This window comes from Pezoporus wallicus, unplaced genomic scaffold, assembly GCF_028554395.1.
Source record: "Pezoporus wallicus isolate ANWC-B61680 ecotype Strahan unplaced genomic scaffold, APGP_CSIRO_Pwel_v1 contig_5069, whole genome shotgun sequence".
Lineage (NCBI taxonomy): Eukaryota > Metazoa > Chordata > Aves > Psittaciformes > Psittacidae > Pezoporus > Pezoporus wallicus.
Genome location: NW_026642361.1, coordinates 2,885,265 through 2,906,926, shown reverse-complemented (window position 1 = coordinate 2,906,926; position 21,662 = coordinate 2,885,265). Strand labels below are relative to the sequence as shown.

General features: G+C 38.0%; 2 protein-coding genes across 8 annotated transcripts in view; one reads left to right on the top strand and one right to left on the bottom strand.

Moving 5' to 3' along the window:
- PPFIA2 (PTPRF interacting protein alpha 2) overlaps window positions 1-21,662 on the bottom strand; it is a 313,295-nt gene that overhangs the window by 41,914 nt on the left and 249,719 nt on the right. For all 7 annotated transcript variants that reach the window (XR_008974938.1, XR_008974940.1, XR_008974939.1 and 4 more), the window contains 10 exons: window positions 15,959-16,045; window positions 15,449-15,532; window positions 14,969-15,100; window positions 13,855-13,917; window positions 11,417-11,508; window positions 8,708-8,843; window positions 8,018-8,238; window positions 6,086-6,323; window positions 3,388-3,417; window positions 2,355-2,485 (listed from right to left, as the gene is read on the bottom strand). Coding sequence is in view for 2 of the 7 variants with exons in the window: in XM_057429558.1 (XP_057285541.1) it covers window positions 2,355-2,485; window positions 3,388-3,417; window positions 6,086-6,323; window positions 8,018-8,238; window positions 8,708-8,843; window positions 11,417-11,508; window positions 13,855-13,917; window positions 14,969-15,100; window positions 15,449-15,532; window positions 15,959-16,045 (1,214 nt within the window). In the remaining 5 variants the exon portion in view is untranslated. The remainder of the gene's footprint in view (window positions 1-2,354; window positions 2,486-3,387; window positions 3,418-6,085; window positions 6,324-8,017; window positions 8,239-8,707; window positions 8,844-11,416; window positions 11,509-13,854; window positions 13,918-14,968; window positions 15,101-15,448; window positions 15,533-15,958; window positions 16,046-21,662) is intronic.
- ACSS3 (acyl-CoA synthetase short chain family member 3) overlaps window positions 1-21,662 on the top strand; it is a 177,705-nt gene that overhangs the window by 136,003 nt on the left and 20,040 nt on the right. The window lies entirely within an intron of this gene.

The following is a 21,662-nucleotide window of genomic DNA, read 5'->3' as shown; positions in this document are numbered from 1 at the left end:
ACAGGTGTTGGAGGAGTCAATGAGAAGTGCTAAAAAGGACTGGCTGGGGATGTGAAGGTTGGGGGCAGCCTTGACTGAAGTGACCATGAGATGGTGGAGTTTAGGATCCTGTGTGAAAAGAACAGGGCAATAAGCAGGATTATGATAAGCACTCTGGACTTCATGAGAGCTAACTTTGGCCTCTTCAAGGACCTGATTTGTGGAATCCTATGGGTTAGGGCTCTGGAAGGTAGGGGGGATCCAAGAGATCTGGTTAATATTCAAGCATCACTTCCACCAAGCTCAAAATTGATGCATCTCTATGAGAAAGAAATCAAGCAAAGGGAGCAAGAGACCTGCACAGATGAGCAAGGAGCTCCTGGTAAAACTCATACAGAAGAAGGAAGCTTACAGAATGTGGAAAAAGGGAGACTACTTGGGAAGAATATGGGAACTTTGTCAGAGTATATGGGGATGCAATGAAGAAGGCTAAGGTGCATTTGCAATTAAATCTGAAGGGATGTCAAGGACAACAAGAAGGGCTTGCTCAAATACATCAGTAGCAAAAGGAGGACTAGAGAAAATGTGGGCCTGCTAAATAAGATGGATGCCCTGACAACAAATGATACAGAGAAGAGTTACTGAAAGTGTGCTTTGCTTCAGGATTTATTGCTAAGGCCAGCCTTTGGAAATCCCTGGCCCTGGAGGCAAGAGAGAAAGTCTGGAGAAAGGAAGCGACTCCCTTGGTCAAGGAGGATCTGATTAGAGATCATTTAGGCAAAACTGACAACCAGAAATTCATGGGCCTTGATGAAATGCACCCATGAGTGCTGAGGGATCTGATAGGTGTTATTGCTAAGCCACTCTCTATCATCTTCGGAAGGTCACGGAGAAGAGGAGAGGTGCCTGAGGATTGAAGGAAAGCCAATGTCACTCCAGTCTTCAAAGAGGGTGAGAAGGAGGATCCAGAAAACTACAGGGCAGTCACCTCCATTCTTGGAAAGTTGATGGAACAGCTCATCCTGGACGTCATCTCTAAGCATGTGGAAGAAAAGAAGGTTATCAAGAGTAGTCAACATGGATTTGCCAACAGTAAATCACACCTGACCAATCTGATAACCTTCTATGATTGAATGGCCAGCTAGGTAGGTGAGGGGAGAGCAATGCATGCTGTCTACCCTGACTTCAGCAAGGCTTTTGTTACTGTCTCCCATAACACCTTCATAGGTAAGCTCAGGAAATATGGGTTAAATGAGGGACCAGTAAGGTGGATTGTGAACTGGCTAAATGGCAGAGTTCAGAGGGTTGTCATCAGTGACGCTGTCTAATTGGAGTCCTGTAGCTAGCAGCGCTCCCCGGGGGTCAGTACTGGGTCCAGTCTTGTTCAACTTATTAATGAATGACCTGGGTGAAGGGACAGAGTGCAGGATTAGCAAGTTTGCTGATGATATGAAGCTGGGGGGAGTGGCTGATATACCAGAAGTCTGTGCTGCCATTCAGTGAGACCTGAATAGGCTAGGGAGCTGGGCGGAAATGAAGTTCAACAAAGGCAAGTGTAGGGTCCTGCACCTAGGGAGGAATAACCTCATGCACCAGTACAGGTTAGGGGTTGACCTGCTGGAAAACAGTTCTGTGGAGGAAGACCTGGGAGTTCTGATGGACAAGTTGCCCATGAGCCAGCAATGTGCTCTTGGGGTGAAGAAGGCCAGCAGTGTCCTGGTGTGCATTAGGAAGCGTGGCCAGCAGATCAAGGGAGGTTATCCTCCCTCTCTACCCTCTTTACTCAGCCCTGGTGAGGCTGCATCTGGGCTCCCCAGTTGAAGAGAGGGGATCATATCAACTCATACAAATACCTTATTGGTGGGTGTCAAGAGGATGGGCCAGACTCTTTTTGGTGGTGCCCAGCAACAGGATAAGGGGCAATGGGCACTAACTGAAACACAAGAAGTTCTATTTAAATGTGAGGAAAAACTTCATTACTTTTGGTGTGAGAGAGGACTGGAACAGGATGCCCAGAGAGGTTGTGGAGTCTCCTTCTCTGAAGATATTCAAAATAGCCTGGATGTGATCCTGTGCAATCTGCTTTTGGTGAAACTGCTTTGGCAGCAGAAGAGGGTTGGACTAGATGTTCTCCAGAGGACCCTTCCAACCCCAACCATTCTGTGATTCTATGATTCTGCATTTTAGCACTGACAAATGTTCTTAGGGTCATGCAAAAGACAAAGGATAAGGCTTTCGCTCTCATGGTAGGGGAAACAATTGCCAAGAAGCAGCAGGAAGAAATCATTCATTTTGGAATAGTTAAACAACATAATCTGAAAAGAATAACACCAGGTAAAACTGTGAAGTACTAATTCATATTACAAATATCTTACCTTCTGGCATCGTTGTGGTATGAAGAAGGAAGGGTATGAGTCATTCTGATAGTTCTGGGTGTTGGAGGAGGAGAAGTTTCACATTTGATTGTGGCTTTATCTTCACGCCCATCTTCTTCAACTACTGCGATCTGGGGGAGAGAGACTCCATTGAGAGCAGATTAGCTTTTCAAGAAAGTTGCAACATATGCTGCAGTAATTTGTCAAGTGAACTGAGCATGCACAGTTTCAGGGGCATTTTGATTTTTGGCAAATTGTAAGGATTCTTATTTTTAAAAGAAGCTACTGGGAAAGAGCAATTGTCTAAATATGGCAGATTAAAGTATGTATTTGAAAGAAAGATCACATTTGAAGAAGAAATTGATTTCTTTTATGCCAAACAGGTTGATTCATTGAAGGTCTAAACAGGAAAATAACCTTAAGACATGAGCATGTCTCTTCATTAAAAAGGATTATTTGAGTAAACAAAGTTTCTCAGGGATGTAAGGGAGAAGGTAAATACAGACATAAAGAGGACCACTCTCTCCACAGCTTGTTAACAGAATGATCAGAATGCTTGAAAATAAGCATGGACAAAAATGATTTTTTGATATCACAACATATAATGCTTTACCTTTAATATTATCTCCTCTCATGCAAAGATAAATCCCATAATCAGTGCCAATGCTGTAAATAACTTTATATTGCTTGAGAAGACTTCAAGTAATCTCACTCTGGTTTCTCCAGCAAGAATGGCCAAAATACATTTGAAGGTAATTCTTTTGCATCCACACTTTTTATTTAGTTAGTTTTAAACTGCATTCCTTTAAGTTTGTGCTCTAGAGGCTACTACTCCGAGGTATCATTCGTGAGCCTTGATTCTGTGGCTTAGCTGTGACGTCTGCAAGACTTTCCAGGTAGGATTAAAATGATTACACTCAGGAATTGAATGAAAAGGAGTAAAGGGAATGCAGAGGCTGGCAAGGTTATCTGAATAGCAGAAGAATGCGAAAAATGTGCTTTCCAAACTTAAAATACCCCTCTAGTATCATACCTTTCTCCGATGTTTCCGTAGGTCACTTGGCTTAGGTTGGTAATAAAAGCAGCAACAACAAAAAAAGAATTATTAATAAATCTTATTTGAGCATAACAAAATGCCACACATTCATTCTTCTCACATTCAAAAGTGGAAAGCAGAAGTTTCATTAATACCATCCATATTATATACTAATTATACGCTTGCTGTCATAATATAAACCCTGACAGATATGCCAATTCAGGAAAGCAGTTATTTTTTCTAAAGTTATGATCATCTTCATTTTCATAAGCTTATCAAGAACAGGACATTCCAAGCTTATCACAGCATTTTTTTATTTTTTGAGTTTTCATATAAATCTTTCCGCTAACCCCAACAGAGATTTAGTTTTATCTAATATTACAAATGTATTGGTGTCTCGCCAAGTATTAAAAAAATACCATCAATAAGTACTATATCTGAAACAGGGGTCTTTCTCTCCAGTTATCCCATATCAAAGTGACTAGCGTTTTCAGTAAATGGAATCAAATGCACACATCTTCTGCACTGGAGCATTATTTGGAAGTAGAAGGCTGCTAGAATATGTCTTGTTTTACCCCCTTTTCATTTTTAGTTTTGTTAGATGTTTCATTCATTTAAAGCTGAAGATGCTCTGCAGGGTATATTTACTGCATTTACCTGGGCTGCAGAAATTTACGCAGTACTGCTTTTCCAGCCAACTCCTACAGGATTATTAGGCAATTCGTGCTCTAGAGATCAAACTTCTACAAAACATTTCCCAACACAAAGTTTCCACTTAGAAGATATCTGACAGCCAGTCATTGCCTGTCACCAGCCAGTAAGGAGGAGATATTCAACATTGAGCTCCTGCTGAAACAGTGCTGGGCAGAAGTGTCCTGAAATGGTTGATGGTGGTGAGCAAGGCTGTGGGCTGTGCTGCTGAGCACCCAGTCAGGTGCTGCTTTTACAGCTTATGGTATATCTAGAACGCAACTGCAACTTACGCCATACAGACATACCCATTTGAGCTTTAGCACAGCTAGAGCTGGATACCAGTGAGTCCATGGCAACCTGAAGAACAGAGGCTATGCTGTCATTTCGTATTTGAATCTGATGAACCTACTGACCCAAAGCTACTGTGTCCAAATCAAAGCAACCAGGCAGTGCAGGTGCCTGCTGGAAGGTCAGTTTAACCGTTGCATTTATCTGTAGCCAGACTGCTTTGTTTAACTGCATGGTGAAAAGGAAGTAATCTGCATATTCGTGAAGGTGCTGCTTTGGTGAAGTGAGAGGTACCACAGCAGCCTGTACACCTGCCTCCTCCACAACTGTCTGTACCACCACCATTTTCATTTCTGCTGTTCAGCAGTGGGAACTGGGGGCTTCCAAGAATCAGTACTGCAGTCTGTCACAGCTGCCAGCCCTGACATCCCCTCTGCTGTTCCAAGAAGGCAGCAGACACCATGCCTGAACTGGGAGGGGCAGAGTTGGATACAAGTCGTCAGTTCCCAGGAAAAGGGAGTACTTAGCTAAATAATGGTAGACAGAAGCCCCTAGTCCCAGCTGAGCAGAATGAACAGCCAGGCTCCACTCCCAGTTCTTCTTAGCAGCCTTCTTGGCTAGTAGAGTTAATTTCTGCCCTGTGATTGAGATCAAGCCTCATTTCCCCTCTGCTGAGAGGCTCCAAAGGGAACCATTGCTGTTGCTCCCCAGGAATGGACCACAAGGGGACACTGGGGAAACCACGATTATCAGAGAAGCAGCAAATAAAAAATAGGATTACACATATCTTATTCTCTTCCCTGCACATAGAGATCAGCAGAGGCAGCTGCTCTGATTCAATCCTAGTGCTTAAAGCGATGAATTCACCCAGGCTCAAAAATAGTTTGTAGACCGCTCTGAACGCTGAATCCTGCATCTGCATTCTTATCAGAGGTTTACGTCTTGAATATGTCAATGCTTATTACCTTCATTTACTTGACTGTTGCACTGTTACTTTTTGTCTAAGACAAAAAGTAATTTTTTTTTTTTTTTTGCAAATCCCCTTTCAAATCAAACCAGGCATTTCAGAATATGCCCTCAAAGGTACAGTATTTTAAAAATGCTTTGCATGGCAATTTGATAGCTTGGTATCTATTTGTATGCTGTTTGTAATGTTAAAAAATTATCAGTGAAATCAACTCTTGGAAAAAAAACCACTTATTTCAAGTATTTGATATACCATGATGAAGAATACATACAAAATGTTGCAAGTATATACTAAATATAGAAGTATATCCAAATGATTATATATATGAAGTAGTAGAAGGTTTTAATGTCTTCTAGACATTTCCTGGAGGTTTAAACTTGGCAGTAGTCCCACAGACTACTGTGTAATAACTGTATCACTTCACAGCTTTTCATTAGCAACATTTTTACATATAAATTGATTACAGTAATTCCAGTAATCAGTTCTGTTTCTTAGTAATTCCACAGCCTGTGTGCTGGAAGCCCTTGGTCCTCAGACCATTATGCCCCTGGTGAATCATGCAATGCTCAAAAACACAATACAAAACCCCAAACCACCCAAATGTCCATATCCTAGTGAATTTGCTACCTATATGTACATCAAAGAGGTGAATAAAGAATTAGAGAGGTAAGCCATTCATACACTGAAAAATTAAGTATTTAATACCAGATATATCACACCTAAAATTGTCATCACAAAGTTTCTTACCAGCGTCATAACTCCCATTCTGTCCATCTCCCTGGCTGGACTGCGAGGGGTGAGCTTAGGAGTTGAGTGTCCGCTGGGAGGAGATGAGCTTGCAAGTGACGATGCTGTCACCGACCCAGTAATGGAGGTACCTTGGTGGACTCTGGCCAGATTTAAGCCTTCCAGACTTACACTGGCCACTCTGTTCTCTATCTCTTCTGCACGCAGTTCTGTTGACTCTTTCTCTTCTTGGATTAACCTTATTTGACAAAAGAAAATGTTGTATTTGTCTCTGATACCCCAAAAGCAAAACTAATAAACATTCTTTCAAATGAGATTTGAAAGTAAAAGAAAATAAAGATAAATATCATAGATCAACACAAAAATAATATTGAAAAGGGTATTTTTTTAATCACCAGAATGAAAAAATATATACCATATAGGGGAGGGGGAGTTAACAATCCGATTTACTACAGGAAAATAATTCCAGTCTTAAATTGGTTACATCTGATTTTCTGTTGCTAAAGCACAAACACAAACTTCAAATCTAATGAAATTGGGCCTTTAAAAGGGAATTGCTAAAATAATCCAAATTAATAAAACAGGAGAACATGTAAAACAAATTGTCTGTTTCATCCCTATGAATTGATGAAAAAATGACAATTGCTTCTAAAGCACTGAGGTTTTAAGTGAATTTCATTAAAACAGCTCTCTTAGCAAAAAATATAAGCTTCTTAAATATGGCCTCAATAGGATGCTTCCACTGGGTTTTTAGTTTTGTTTTTTAATTGTGATTTTACCTAGAATGAAAAAATGTGCTTAAAATGAAGCGTTTGTTTATAAGCCCTTTGCCCATCAACCGAGGTTAGAAGGAGTGCTTTTTTTTTTTTTGTGAAGAACAGAAAAGTTATTCTAATTCAACATATTCCAGTAGAGTTCTCCCTTTAAAGTTGTCTTGCTCAGGGAAAGATTGAGAGCTGGCAAAGGTAATCTGGTTTTGACTGGATTTCTAACCAGTCTTTCTGTCTGTAAAATCAGCAAATGGTTTGGGTTGGAAGGGACCTTCAAATGTCATCTAGTCCCACCTCCCTGCAATGAGCAGGGACAACTTCAACTAGACCAGGTTACCCAGAACCTCATTCAATCTGGCCTTGAATGTCTCCAGGGATGGTGCATCTATCACCCGCATAGAGAAAGCGTCTAATACAGTTAGTGACATCTCCTTCACCTCCTTTTAGAGAAAGTCACAAATGAGAGGATTTTTTGCATACACCATGTTGGGTTTTTTTAAGTTACCCTACAGTTACATGTAGGAATGCTGTAAGCCTAAAATATGGTTCCGTTTATAAAAATCAATTAAAGTATGCCATTGGATTCTCTATCATTCCATTAAATTTTCAAACAAATTATGAAGATACATTCAATTCACCACCTATTTTCAAGCACTGTAACCCAATTTGGAGCACGAAAAATCACATTCAATGCCTCCATAGAAAATCAAAACCATGTCTTAGAAAACATGGTTTATATTAGATGTAACATAGGAATAATTACCAGAAGAAAGCATGAAGAAAACTGAAATAAAATACATCTGATAGGAGGTCATTACTGACTAAGTGGAGTCATGCAGAAAGGTGAAAAAGACCTTGAAAAGAGGGCTATGAGTAACGATCTGTCACATCTGCCACGTGTTAGCCTTCTCTAGTATAATTCTCTTTAGCTGGTCAGCAGTTCTTCACTTGGAACATTTTTTGAAGGAAATTTCTATGGTTAGGGAATGAGGATGCCATTGCTATCTTCACATAATCATTACTCTCTTATGAAAAGCAGATACACTATCATTTAAAGGTGCAAGAGGTGTTCTAATTGCTATGAATGGTACCTTAACTCATGCACTAAAGGAAGCTTGAATCTGTAATCGTAAGTACATCACAACTGGTTCAGGCTACATACCTGATTTCTTTATTAATTGCATCTAGCTGCTCCTGAAGCATCATGGCCAGAGTCTGGGCATCAGAATGGCCACTTGGTGACAAGAGGTCCATGGAGCTGAAAAGTGTTTCTCTATCATCATCATCGATGTCAGACATTTCAGTGTCACTTTCAAATGGATGACTGCTCAAAACACCAATCTGCTGGCTTCTATTCCACTCATGATCTCCAAGTGATTTTACCTGAGCGGCAATAAGGATGTATATGGCTTATTCCATGTAAAAGATCTGCAAATATGAACTTCTATAAAATGGGAAAGGAAAACAACTAACATTTAAGAATACTTATTCAATGATTAACTCTCCATTAATACTTGCAGTATTACAACAGATGATGTGAAGTATTTTCACATAATTTCTAATGGTGTATAAAATTACTATCAGGAAAATCTACACAAAAAAGATGCTCGGAAAAGACATACAGTCAAGTGTGCCTGAACTTTGATTCTTAACTTTAACCTTTCCTGCCTTAATTTTACTACAGTACTCATGTCTGAGCATATGTAGAAAAATCCCTGCTGTTTGGCTTGGGTTTTCTTGTTTGGTGGGTTGCTGGTTTTTGTTGTTTTCTGGAAAAACACACACTATAAGCTTAACAGCCTAAAATACATTCTCCTATCAGCCAGCATATGAGAACAAATTGGGGATTAACCTTTGGTTCATCTCTGCGAACTCCCATCCGGCCTCTTCTAGGTCGCCTTATCACTTTTGTTGACCGATAGTCAGACTGGCTATCAACCAGTGAGCCCACAGAGTACCTCAGCTCTGCTGATGAGTCAAGGTGAGGCCTATAAAGAAACCACATCGGTAGACTGGGCAAGTAATAGTAATAACAACAACAATTCAATGACCTTCAGCCTAGGAACACAGATTTCTTTTTGTAAACAAACAAATTATTATGTATCAAATAATAAATGACAAAACCGCATCACAAGAAAGAATTTTAAAGTGAAAACTTATCATGAGAAAATTAAGGAAGAAACTAAACAAATAAAACCTTTGATTTTTTAAAATTAGCTTCCACAATAAAACTTATTGTCCAAAACTTTAGCATGAAAAAACAAGCAGATTTCAGGATAATTAATAGAACTAGCTGTTGAATGTACAATCCTATATATTTTCCTTCCATTACTTTCCTGAATGAATATGCCTGAGGTTCCATGTGTTACATGTTCATGAGGATATCTATAGCACTTTCAATATCTAAAGGGGTCTGAAGAGGGACTTTTTACAGGGGTATGTAGTGACAGGACAGAGGGGAGATTCAGATTAGACATTAGGCACAAATTGCTTACTCTGAGGGTGGTGAGGTTGCCTGGAGAAGTTGTGGCAGTGTTCAAGGCCAGGCTGGATGGGGCTATGAGAAAACTGGTCTACTGGAAGGTGTCCCTGCCTATGGCAAGGGGGTTGGAACTACATGATCTTAAGGCCCTTTCCAACCCAAACCATTCTATGATTCTGTGAAGTGCTAAATATTGTTAGTTATCAGAGAAAAATTCTATTACAGTAAATACTGTACACAAAAAATAAAAACAGTAACTGCCCTAAAGGTAGACCATGTCACCCAAGAGTCTGTCCAACCTGGCCTTTGAACACTGCCAAGGATGGATCATTCACAACTTCCTTGGACAACCCACTCCAGGGCCTCTCTACCCTTACAGTAAAGGACTTCTTTCTTATATCTAACCTGAATTTCCCCTGTTTAAGTTTTAACCTGTTACCCCTTGTCCTAGCACTACAGTCCCTGACAAAGAGTCCCTCCCCAGAATTCCTATAGGCCCCCTTCAGATACTGGAAGGCTGCTATGAGGTCTCCAAGCAGTCTCACAAGCCCCTCATCCTCATGGCCCTCCTCTGGACTTCCTCCAGCAGCTCCATGTCCTTCTCGTATTCAGGACACCAGAGCTGTACACAGTACCCCAAGTGGAGTCTCACGAGAGCAGAGTAGAGGGCCGCATCACGTCCTTCGACCTGCTGGTCACACTTGTGCACTTGTGCAGCAAGTTGGCAGGAAAACAGAAACAGCCCAGGTTCCAGTGTCTGACAGCAGATATTTATCAGCTGGCCAGTTTCAGTACTCTGCTGAATGAACAAATTCCTGCAAATACAGAGCTGAATATGGCTGAAAACAATTAGTATTTAATGCTGGCACCTCCCTATTCCTGAAAGGGCTGGTAGTTTTGCAAGGTGAGGTCACAGGAGAAACATACTGTTTTAGGCGAACCTGCTGAATTCTCAACACATTTATACAGTTTATTAAATTCAAACAGCCTTTTGACAAGGGCTAATCAGACTCCAATTTACAGGGCACAGGTTAATGATACTCATCTACCCAACAAGAAAGGTTGCTGATCATCAAGTGCAGCTGCTCCAAAACATCTCAGCTGTTTGTTGCAGCAGTTCAATAGTCTGTGTCCTCACAAGCACTCTTAAGAAAGGGTTGTGTGTGAGTGTAGTCACACTTACACTCCCAAAGGAATAAAAATTTACAACAGTTACAAGCATCACATTCTGAATTTCATGGATTTACACTTCTCTGTGTACAGAAAAATATTATTCCAAAAGATAGTAAAAGGTTGAGGGAGAAACCATGTCTAGATACCGAGCAAGATGCCTGAGGAAACAATGGGCAGACAATACCTGATGCAAGAAAAACATCCAACAAGAATAGCTTTAGAAGATTACAGTGATCTGAATTTAGACTTGGTCCATGAGCTTTTGCTGCCAGGATTTAAAAGTCAATGTTTGTTATGAAAACTGGACATGGCACAGAATTATACATAAAGTAACAATTTTATTTTGAGGGATACTTCTAGACAAGGACTTCCTAGAATTATAAATTAATTTCAGCTGTTAGTAGCTATTTTTATGGTATCTGTCTCACTATTGTTTCCATATTACTTTCCTACTGAAAAGAGGCATAATGTTTACTGTCCTGTTATGGTATTTTTAGATCTCACTGAATACTGCCATCATCCTCAGCTGAAGATATAACTGATAGAATAAATAAATAAGTTCATAAACACACTGATCAGTTTCAGCATTAAAGATGATTATTTCAACTTTAAGGTCTCCTGAGGGAAAAAAAAGGGGTATTTAGATGTAAGTTTGAAAACATTCCATAATTTAAGACTTTTCTTAATAATATTTCCGTGTATACTCACTGCTATAAGGCCCTGTTTACCTATGAAAAAAGTAAAAAGCAACAGTAATAATCATTGCACAGATTTTATATTTCTAATGAAATACATGACTGCTTCACACGTAGTCTGAGCACATCCCTGTCATAAAGACTTGACTCTTATGCTCCGTTTCAATTCAAAGTTGGAACTTTTGAGGAAACTTTTGTCATTAAGTATTACCTTGACAGGGTGGGCTCAATTAAAGAACCAGCCCTCAATTTCATTTGATCCAGTTCAGATCTCAGTTTCTCAATTTCTTCAGCAAGTCTTTCCTGAAAAGAAGAGCAGTAATATACACTTACTTGTAATACAAAATGCATATACATGATAAGATAGTTCTCATAAAGCTAAAGAAGACACATTGAACATAGCACTGACTGTAACAAGAAAGGGCAGTGAACTCATTCAAGTCTCATTATTGCTAATAAGTCATATGCATCAAAAGGAGGTTGTATAACACTACTGTTTAGGTTGTATAGCACTACTGTTTAGGTTGTATAGCACTACTGTTTTTCCACTACCTGCAAGTGAGGGCAGGACAGGTTTGTCCCTGAAACATATGTTGTTTTTTTTTCTTTTTCTTATGCAGCTAGGGTGAGAAAAAGAAGAACCAGCACCGATTTGTGCACTAATTGCACTCTCCTTGTCAGGTATAGTTCAGTATTCAACACACCATTTGCCCTTCGGAGATCAAGAGTGCATCCTGGCCTTTTTATTTACAGATACCAACACAGAGACAGCCACATTTTAGGTGACTTGTTAAACTGCAGCTTTAGAGTTCTTGGGAATTTATGAAACTCCAGTATGAGGTGCTGCTGGCAAAAAATGACTGTGCCACAGAAATAGGATTTTTGTAACCAGCTAACAAAAAGACTATTGGCAGCAACCATTAAGCACTGTTCCCAAGTTGTACAAATAACTATCATCTCTAAATAAAACCATCTATAAAATAAAATAAAATAAAATTTAAAGAAATTAAGAGAGAACATGAGAGATGAAGACGTTACACTGCTGCTACTAGAGTTTAAAATGCTCAGAATTCCAAAACACTAGCAAGGAAAAGGATCTGTACTTAAGTAATAACATATTCAATAATTCTTATTGCAGTATTTTTGCAGTAATTCTTGAATGAATAAAATTACTGAGATGACTTTGTGGTCACTCTAATTGTATCAACTGCTAGTTATTTAGATATTATTAATATCGGCTGTCATGTCTATCCATCTGAAACTGCTTCATCAGTTTCTTCATCAAAGAAGTGGAACAAATAAATCATTCAAGGTGGGAGCTAGAAGCTCGGGAGTCAAATGCATGCAGTTTTGTGTAGAGGATGAATTTCTAGCTGCACAAAGTGGTAGTGGAGGTTTTCTGTATAATTCACTTCCCACCCTTAAGAAGAATCAATAAATATAATAAATGAAGATATCTTTCCAAAATCACTTTTGATAGAAGTGTAGTTTTTTATACCAGACTTTCCATTTTTGTCAAGATTTGATATGTACATTCAAGCCAGAAAACAGACTGAAAAAGAATTAGCCATTGTATTTACTTCCACTATAACACCATTAAAACAATATTATGTTGGAGATAAGACTGGAAAAATACTTTATTTACATAGACAAAACTGGTATCCATAATATAGATTTAGGTTATCAGGTAGTAAAATGACAGCAACTTTTGTTTCAATTGACACAGCTTTAGAAACGTCCTTTTGTTATCTAACTTGGTGAAGTATGACCCTGATTTTGTGACAGCTGAATCATCTTATAACTGTGGCAACACAGTACATAAATTTTATTTATCTAAAATACAATTACAATACACTACAAGCTCCTTTTTGGGACTTTAATCTCACTGCCTTTCTACAGTTACCTGAATGCAAATGAAAATAAAAATTTGTTTGAACAGATACTTCTTTTGTTATTTTTCTCAAAGATCTTGATTTTGGATGTCATATGATGTAATTATATTAGTGTCAAATGGAGCTTTGTTTATTAAATTCTACACAATCACTTTTAAATGAATTTGAGACATGGCAAAACCTCTTCTGTGAATCGGAATGCAGACACATTTGCGTATCCAATTGTGCTCAAGGCAAGTATAACTTCAAAACAAAATCCTAACATTTGGGATTGGAACAAATATTTATAATTAATTTGACTGATTCACCAAACAGTATGAGGGGTTAATTTGCACCAAAATTAACATAGCCCCTTTCAGCTATTTTTAGTATAACACCACTGCACCTGTTCAGAAGAATTGCATCAAATCAAGCAATTACATTCTTCACCATGAAAGCGTAGCCAGTTATGCATATATCTCCATTAACCAAGACATTTTCAGAATTAAAACTGATAGAACAAAAATTCCAGAGCCAGTGAAATCAATATAAATTTTTATATTGACTTCCTGAGGCTAGAATCTCAACCATGAACTTAGCTCAGAACAATTGTTAGAGAGCCTCAAAGGCTAGTTAGGGCATATGAGTGATTAAAGGAATTATTGATGTCAGGAAGATTTTACATGCTAGCTGGACAGTTAACATACCATATACCTATATCCAAATAATAAATAAATACATAATTTTTGGTAAAAAAGATAAAATCACAGAATAGTACCTTGTCATGTAAAGACTCTTCCAGATTTTTCCTGAAACTTTCAGATTCTTGAATCAAAACATTCTAAAAATAAAAAGAATAAAACAAAACAAAAAAACACCACCCCCAAAAAAAACAAAAACAGAAAACAAACACCAAAAAACAAACAAAACAAACAAACAAACAAACAAACAAAAAACAAACAACAAAAAGAAAGAAAGGATTTAGAGCTGTGTTAAATATCAGATATCACCATACACGGGTAGCCTCCATGTATAAGGTAGCAAAATAAGCAAAATTCATGTTTACTGGACTTTAAAATTAAAATCCCTTAGTGACTCAGTTTGAGTATATATTATATTTTAAACTCTGGGAATAATTCAAAATAATTATTTTATTATTTTATTTATTATTATTTATAATTCAAAGATCATGTTTTTTTCAAGAACAGCAAAAACTTTGCATCTTCTTTGAACTGAGTAACTGTCGCACTCTTAACACAACTATTCTCCCAGGTTCTTCTTTTGGCAGCCTGTTTCTTGCTTTGTACATTTTATTTCAACAATATAAACCTGAAGTAAATCCTCTTGAGAGACTCTGAAATATCCTACTGAAAGATTCCCCTCAGATCAAACTGAAGAGGAATAATTAATTAAAAGAGGCAGAAATCAAGGAAAGCAAATATAAATGTCAAGGGAACTGAATTTTGCAGGCCCAATGTCTCACATCACAGAAAACCTGCAAATAACACTTCCCAGAGGAAGTGAGGTAAAAGCAGCAGGTTAAACTACAGGAATGACAGTGTATCTGAAACGTGTCCATTCCATGGTCTCATCCAGTTTCTCTCACTGCCTCATACCATGTTTTGCCCTCGTCATTTACAAGCTCTTCTCCGGACTCCCCACTGGTAAAACAGGGACTCATAATATTCAGCATATCCAGTTTGCAGGAGTTCTGGAAAAATGTTTGAGTATACTCTTGAATTAATTGTGGAATGTGTAAGTTAGACCATATTTGTGGTAATATTTGGTAATACAAAAATCAGCATCATGCCTCCATCCTAATAAAAGCAGAATGTCCTTCATACAGAAGAAGCTTTATTAAGCTGAAACTTTTACTGCTCTTTGCATTGTACCTTTTCTTCAAGTGCTGCCATTCTTTCTTTTAAGTGTAGCTGCAGACGCTCATTGGATTCTGTCAGAAGTCTGTCTACCGTATCTGATAATCTTTTGTTGTGCTCCTCATTCATTTTTTCTCTTTGCCTTGCCTTTAATGTAGAACAGAAGAGATAGATTAGTAATTAACTATTATAGAGTTGTATCATTAAAAAATAATTTTAAAAATTATGGTAACTGTAGACATTTAAAGAAATTAAACAGGAAATGTAATTACAATTACTGATTAATGCACATTAATTTTTCTATCAGCAGGATACTTTGAATGCTGTAACTAGATGTAAACTAGTGCATTAAGATGGTTAAATAAAGTGGGAAGATGCTGCTAGAAAGAAAACATTTATCAGTAAAAGGATTTGTGTCCTGGAGTGCTTAATGTAGCACTTTACTGACAAGTTAAACCAAGAAAAGTGCACAGAAATTGTCTGCAATGCACATACTCTTTGAAGTTCCTGATTCTTCTCTTCAAGTTGAGCTTCTAAGTGTCTCATACGTTCCTCAATATTTCCATGTCTTTCTTCTGCCTGTAAAAAACATAAAAAAACTCTTTCTTTAACTTAAGTGGTTTTGTAAGTTTTTATGTCAGTAAAGTTTAAACAAAACATAAAGCAAGCTACTACTAACTGCAAAATTAGTTTTCCAAAAAGAAACTTTATTTAAACAGGCAGCTGAACAGCATTGCTTGAAATGTGTCAGCTACAAAGGCCTGTTACATCCAAGCATCAGCAAAACATTGGAGTTATTTATGAGCAATGAAATCAGCCAAATGTAACATGCAGACTGTGCATGGTTTGAACACAAACCTGCCATCGTAAAACTGTAAGCTCCTGAAGCACTGAACTGCACGATGGTTGATTATCAATAAAAATAAAATAAAATAAGTTAAAGAAAATGAAAACAAATCAGATGGATTCTATTTAGCAATAGAAAGTAAAGTCCAGTAGGACTACCTTCCTACGTATGGAGATCATTTCTTGTAGTTTAGCTTCCATAACATATTGATAATCATCAGATGAGGTAGAAGAGGTTGGATCAGACTAACAAGTCAAGGAAAAGGAGAGGGACAAAATTGAAAAATCAGAACTAAAGACACTGACACTGAACAGAACACAGCACAGAATGCTTAAAAGAAAAGTGTGACTGAAAATTTAATACTTTGAACTGACAGATTTTTACGTGGAATAAACTACACTGATACTTGGTGAATATGATGCAGTTGATGTGGAGAAACTGAAAATAATGGAATGCTAAAAAGCTATTAACCTACAAATGGAGGTTCAAGGTTAGTGATGGCTGGCTGATGACATATTACTACAGAGTGAATTCAAAGCAATACTGTCTAATCTAATGGGTTATTTTTTAATTATGTCAAACTAAAAACAAGGACTCTGTGAGGCCAATGTCAGAAAGTCCTTCATAATTCTGCTATCATTTTCTAGGTATGAAAACAATGCATAAATACTAAATTAATGGTTGGTCAGTTACAGAACTGAGCAATGTTAATGGTACGTTCCCTAATTTCTAGAGAACAGAAAGAACATCAAAAGAGACAAGGCTCAAGCTTTAGTATTCCATTTTAGAATACACTACATAAGCCCTTTCATCCAAATAAACAATATAGTTTTCATCCCTTTGAAAGGATCCACCCTGGTGGATCTCTTTGGAAGATCAAGGTCGCCAGATAAAAGAAGAACCTATAAATAAGAATTCATTAATAGGAATGAAAAGTCATTACCGAGTATAGAAATGGTAATCCATCCGAAGATTCATTGCTATTTCTGACACAAGTTGACCTTAATTAGGTCATGTGTTGCAAAACATGAATATTCATGTTATTGTCATATCAAACAAGTCTATGTTATTCAAGATGAAAAAAAAAAAGCATCCTTAAGGAAAGGGGAATGCTATATTGGATTCGTTGCTATGGAAACAGGATTGTGCATAGTGCCTATGTAATGTGCATAGACAGTGCTGATGATGACTTTGAGTTGTGAGGTAACTCTTGTCAAATGCTATTTCTCTCTGTCATATTTATCCTCTCTCAAAAAAAGATCCTGAACTCCATCTTTAGGTGAGTGAATAATATGTACAAGAAATATAAATTTTACAACCTTTTTTTCTTAAATAAGACTGTTTTTTATAGTCATCTTCTAATGATTTATCAGAATAATGAGGGATACGAATGTAATTCCAGATATACATCATAACTTAAAATTACCCATAACTTAAACTCAGTAGTATTATCAGGACCAAAAGCTCAGACAGAAAACAAGCCTGTGATCTAGAGATTTAACATAAACTGCAGCTTTTGATATGAAGATATCCACATAACCTGCTTTGAATAAATACAAGAATAATGCTTAACTCTGAAGATTACTACTATTTTCAGAGTAAGCATATTCACATTTTGTAACTAAGGTAATTTAACAAGTGCAGCTATTGTTTCTTATCATGAAGCAGGTGTATTGTGATGTATCTGACTTACTACCTGAAACTATTTTGTCTATTTATTACAAATTGGACCCATGACAATCCCTTCATGATTTTCTTTATCTTATCTTTCAGTTGTACTAAATAAACAGAAAGATAGGATTGAAAAAGTGAAGTCCTCACAGAAAACCAGATCATGCTGTCCCTTCCGTGAAGTGACCAAGCTTCATCCTCCTCTGTAGAAGATAGTCTTTTCACCTTTTTGAGTCCTGGCTGCACTACTGATTCAAAGCTTTCCCTTAATGCATCTCCAAGGGTCAGGAGATTTGAAGTCACCAAAGATAGGCTGATAATGGAAAAGGCTGAACTAATTCTATCTCATTTTTAAACCATTTTTAGTGAGGGAGATATAGAACCCATTGGGCGTATCATCCGACAGAATTAAACTACTTAGGAGCTGTATTAACTGACTGAAAACTTAATCTTCGCTGCTTCTATACTCTTAATTGCAGGTTAATGCATAATATGAAGATAACTAAACTAATACTTCTAGATTGAAAGAGAATCTCCTTTAAATATTCTGAAATGTGGTGTTGTTTGTCACAACCCATCCTTGAGAAGCCAGTCTAGTGGGCTACATAATTTACATTTATTTTTCCTTTAAAAGAACAAAATTATTTTATAACTGAGACATTAAACAAGCATAGGTGCACCTCCACAGTACCCATCCTGGGCTCTAATGCTGTTTAGGGATTTCAATCATGGTTATGTGCCAAATGCCTGAGCAGCTCCTGCTCATTTCCCTTTATGCTGAGGAAGGCCCCAGCCATGGTCTCAAGGAGACCCTTCTGCACAAAAAGACCTAGTAATTTATCTGTTTCCTAAGGAACTTGCAAGTGCCTCCTGCCCAAACTTCTCCAGGCCACACTGTCATAAATATACTGAATGTCTTCATCTCTGCTTTGTGGTTTGAGGCATGAGGCAGAGGCTGACAGCAGTGTTAGTCATGTTCCCTAAGAAGAGTTTCAGATACGTGACACAGAAGGGACAACTGTGGACTCATGATCACAAACAGAAGTTGGATTTCTTCTGACTTGCTTTGCTAAGAGGTAATAGAGTTCAAATCTTTCTGAAGTGGAACTTGCTTCACTACTTGCTTGGCAGACCTTACCATCCATTCTTTTCAATATATGACTTGTATGCCTGTTCTCTATCACTTTGTACATGAGGATTAATAAGACACATGGTGCACTATTCAGCAACTAGCATTTAAAGTGTTTACAGCACATTCAGATATAAATAGATTTGAGAAAATGTGTATCTCAGACTGGATTAAAAATATATGGACAAAATCTAACAATTTCTGACCCCTATAGACAGCAGCATGAGTCTTGATGCTCACTTTGCACTCTGTGAAATAGCTATGAAATAGCTATGAAATAGCAAAAAAATAGCCTGTAAGGACAGTAACACAGCAGTGTTACTGTTACAGTTACAGCAAAAAAGTAGCCAGTAAGCCAGGAAAATTTTGCTTTGAGGGACTACGGAAGCAGCTTGTATTACTGTTGTCAAACCCTGTTAAAACTGCTGCTGCGCCTGCTGCTAATACTCCCACAAAGAAGATGCTGCTTTCACGTCATCTGTTACTATTGGCACTGCACATTTTTCAGGTCTTTGCATCTTAGTTGAAAAAAAAAAAAAAAGTCCAATTTCAGATACAGAAACCACCTGTACAGTACTGGTGCTGTAATTTTTCTTCTTTGTGCTGATCTGCAGGAGAAATCTAAACTTTTCTAATGGTAGAAGCCCATTTCCACAGTTTTGAGACCTTGACTTTTGAACACCTGCAGTCTCCAGATTTTCTAATGGCAAACTCTCTGGGTTATCCATTGAATGAGTTATTGAAGAGGAAAGAATGCATTATTGAATTGAGCTGTGCAACTGATGAAGAAAACAGGTGACCATGGTGACTGAGTCACAACAGCTCACAGTTATCAGCTATTTGTTCACATGCTTACTTCTAACCTGTTGAAATGTGACAAAATGTGCTGGCTTAAGTCAATCCTTTTTCTGAAACCCAACCTTTCAGTCACTAGATATCCACACATTCTTGCTCCTCCTTTTTCTCACTGCCTTCTACACCTTGTAGGTTTAGTAATCAACACCTTCCATTTAGTTTTGCTTCTTTCATTTCTTCCTCCTATCAGGACAAAATCTTCTGTGGAAAGGGAAGCACAGGAAGAGGGGTGGCTTGAAAAGACAGTAATGGGTTGTAAATATGGAGTTTTCTTAGGCTTCCCTCCCCATAGAAGACTTATTTTTTTTCTTCAGAAGAGGATTTATCAACTTTTTTCTCTATTTAACACATCATCTTCTCTCTATCCCTTGTTCTCATTGAGGTTTCTGTCTTAACCACATCCATTTTTCTCAAGAGAAACTTTATTGCATCCTTTCCATTGCAAACCTTCTCTTTCCATTTTCTTGCAACTTCTTCCCTACTTAGTGCAAACCAGTTCCCCACATTGACACAAAAGAAGCACTGTGTCCCACCTGCCTCCAATTTTCAAGTCATTCCATATCACCTTTAAAAGTATCTGAAGGTGTTACTATGCTAAATGTGGTTTATTATGATTATGGCTTCCTCTTCTCCATCTCAGGGCTTCTCTAATGCAGCTAAAAATCACTGTTGGCATTTCTGGTGACCTGCATACAGGAATGATGAAGTAAAATGCTGACTGCTGTCTTGTGATCAGAGAAGTTACATGGTACCTCTGCTGCACAAGCACCCGAGGAGGAGAGCGACTACTAGTTGGAGTGAGTGAATGGAAGTGGGTGGATGCTGGTTGTCTTTACTGGACGCCTCCTTGAATATATGCGAGGAGAAACCATATTTCACAGACTAACCATCTGAAGATTCTGGATGCTCCAATGTCTCTCCCTTCTGAGGAAAATAAACATCTTACAGGATAAAGAAAGGTTTAGTTAATATCGGAGGGAGATTCTTTCTGCTACCAACTGCCTCTTCTCCTGGGCAGGCAAACAGACCAATACTGTGAGAGTGATTACAAGGTGGCTCAATGAATCATGGCAATCTAAATCTTGGGGTACATGCCGAGAGCTGTGCTACTTGTCATGACCAGAGAGATACCAGTGCGACAGCCAGGCAGGACAGCACAGTACATGGGATCATGCTGTTCCAGGTTAGTCTGCCACAGGCTGACTAACCCTCCAGTTGTTCACCCAATGGGCAGAACACAGTGAAAACAAAGCCAAAGAAAAGTTCAAATGATTCAGGTAAATTTACAGGTACTTATCTGAGTTAACTGTACAGTCCAAACTTTTGGAACTTCACTCCTTAGAACTAGTTTGGGCATGGAAAAGTAGCAAAAGACATTCACTAGCCCATAGGTATATATATATACATATATAAAAGGAAAAACAACTGTTTTTAAAACTGACAGCATAGAAGGATCTCATTCTACATCCTTCGTTTGCAGAATCCCAACCCAGATTTATTGTGAGGAAAAGCATAATAAATTGAATGCAGAATTGTAACATGCATATTTTAAACTTGAGGGAAAAATATGATTAAAAAAAAAAAAATCACATCCAAATCCAGAACATGCTTGTTCTGTTTTATCTCCACATGTAAATAATTGGTCTTACATTTTACCCACAGTGAAGCAGTCATGGTTTCAAGTTATCCCATACTACTTCTTAAAAAGACATGTAAAACACATTAGGCTTAACTCACCTCTTTCATTTGATTGTAACCCCATTAATCTCAGAGAAGCCACTTTCATTGAGGTAGTACAAAAGAAAGGAGGATCAGTTTTGACTTCTTTGCAGTGCAGAAAGACTAGCTGGTTCAGGACACTCATCTTTTATCTAGTATATATGGACATTGCAGTGATCACAGCTAAGGTAGGCAGAATTAAAGTAGTCTTAAGCCAGCTAATTTGAGCCCTACTGACAATATGCATGCTGGCACAAAGGCAAAATTAATTAAGCATTATTCAGCCCCTTAAGTAGGTCTTGCAGCTTTCATTGACCAGCTAGTATGGTAACAGTATTCCAGTTAGCTCATTTAAAACTAGTTAAGCAAGCTGCAGTGACTACAGCATTGCCCTTGGTTCTGAGCTCCATTTATGTGGTTCATGAAAATTACTGGACTTTACAGCTGTCAAATCAGCATTTCAATAAGCTCTGCAGTTTGCAAAGATG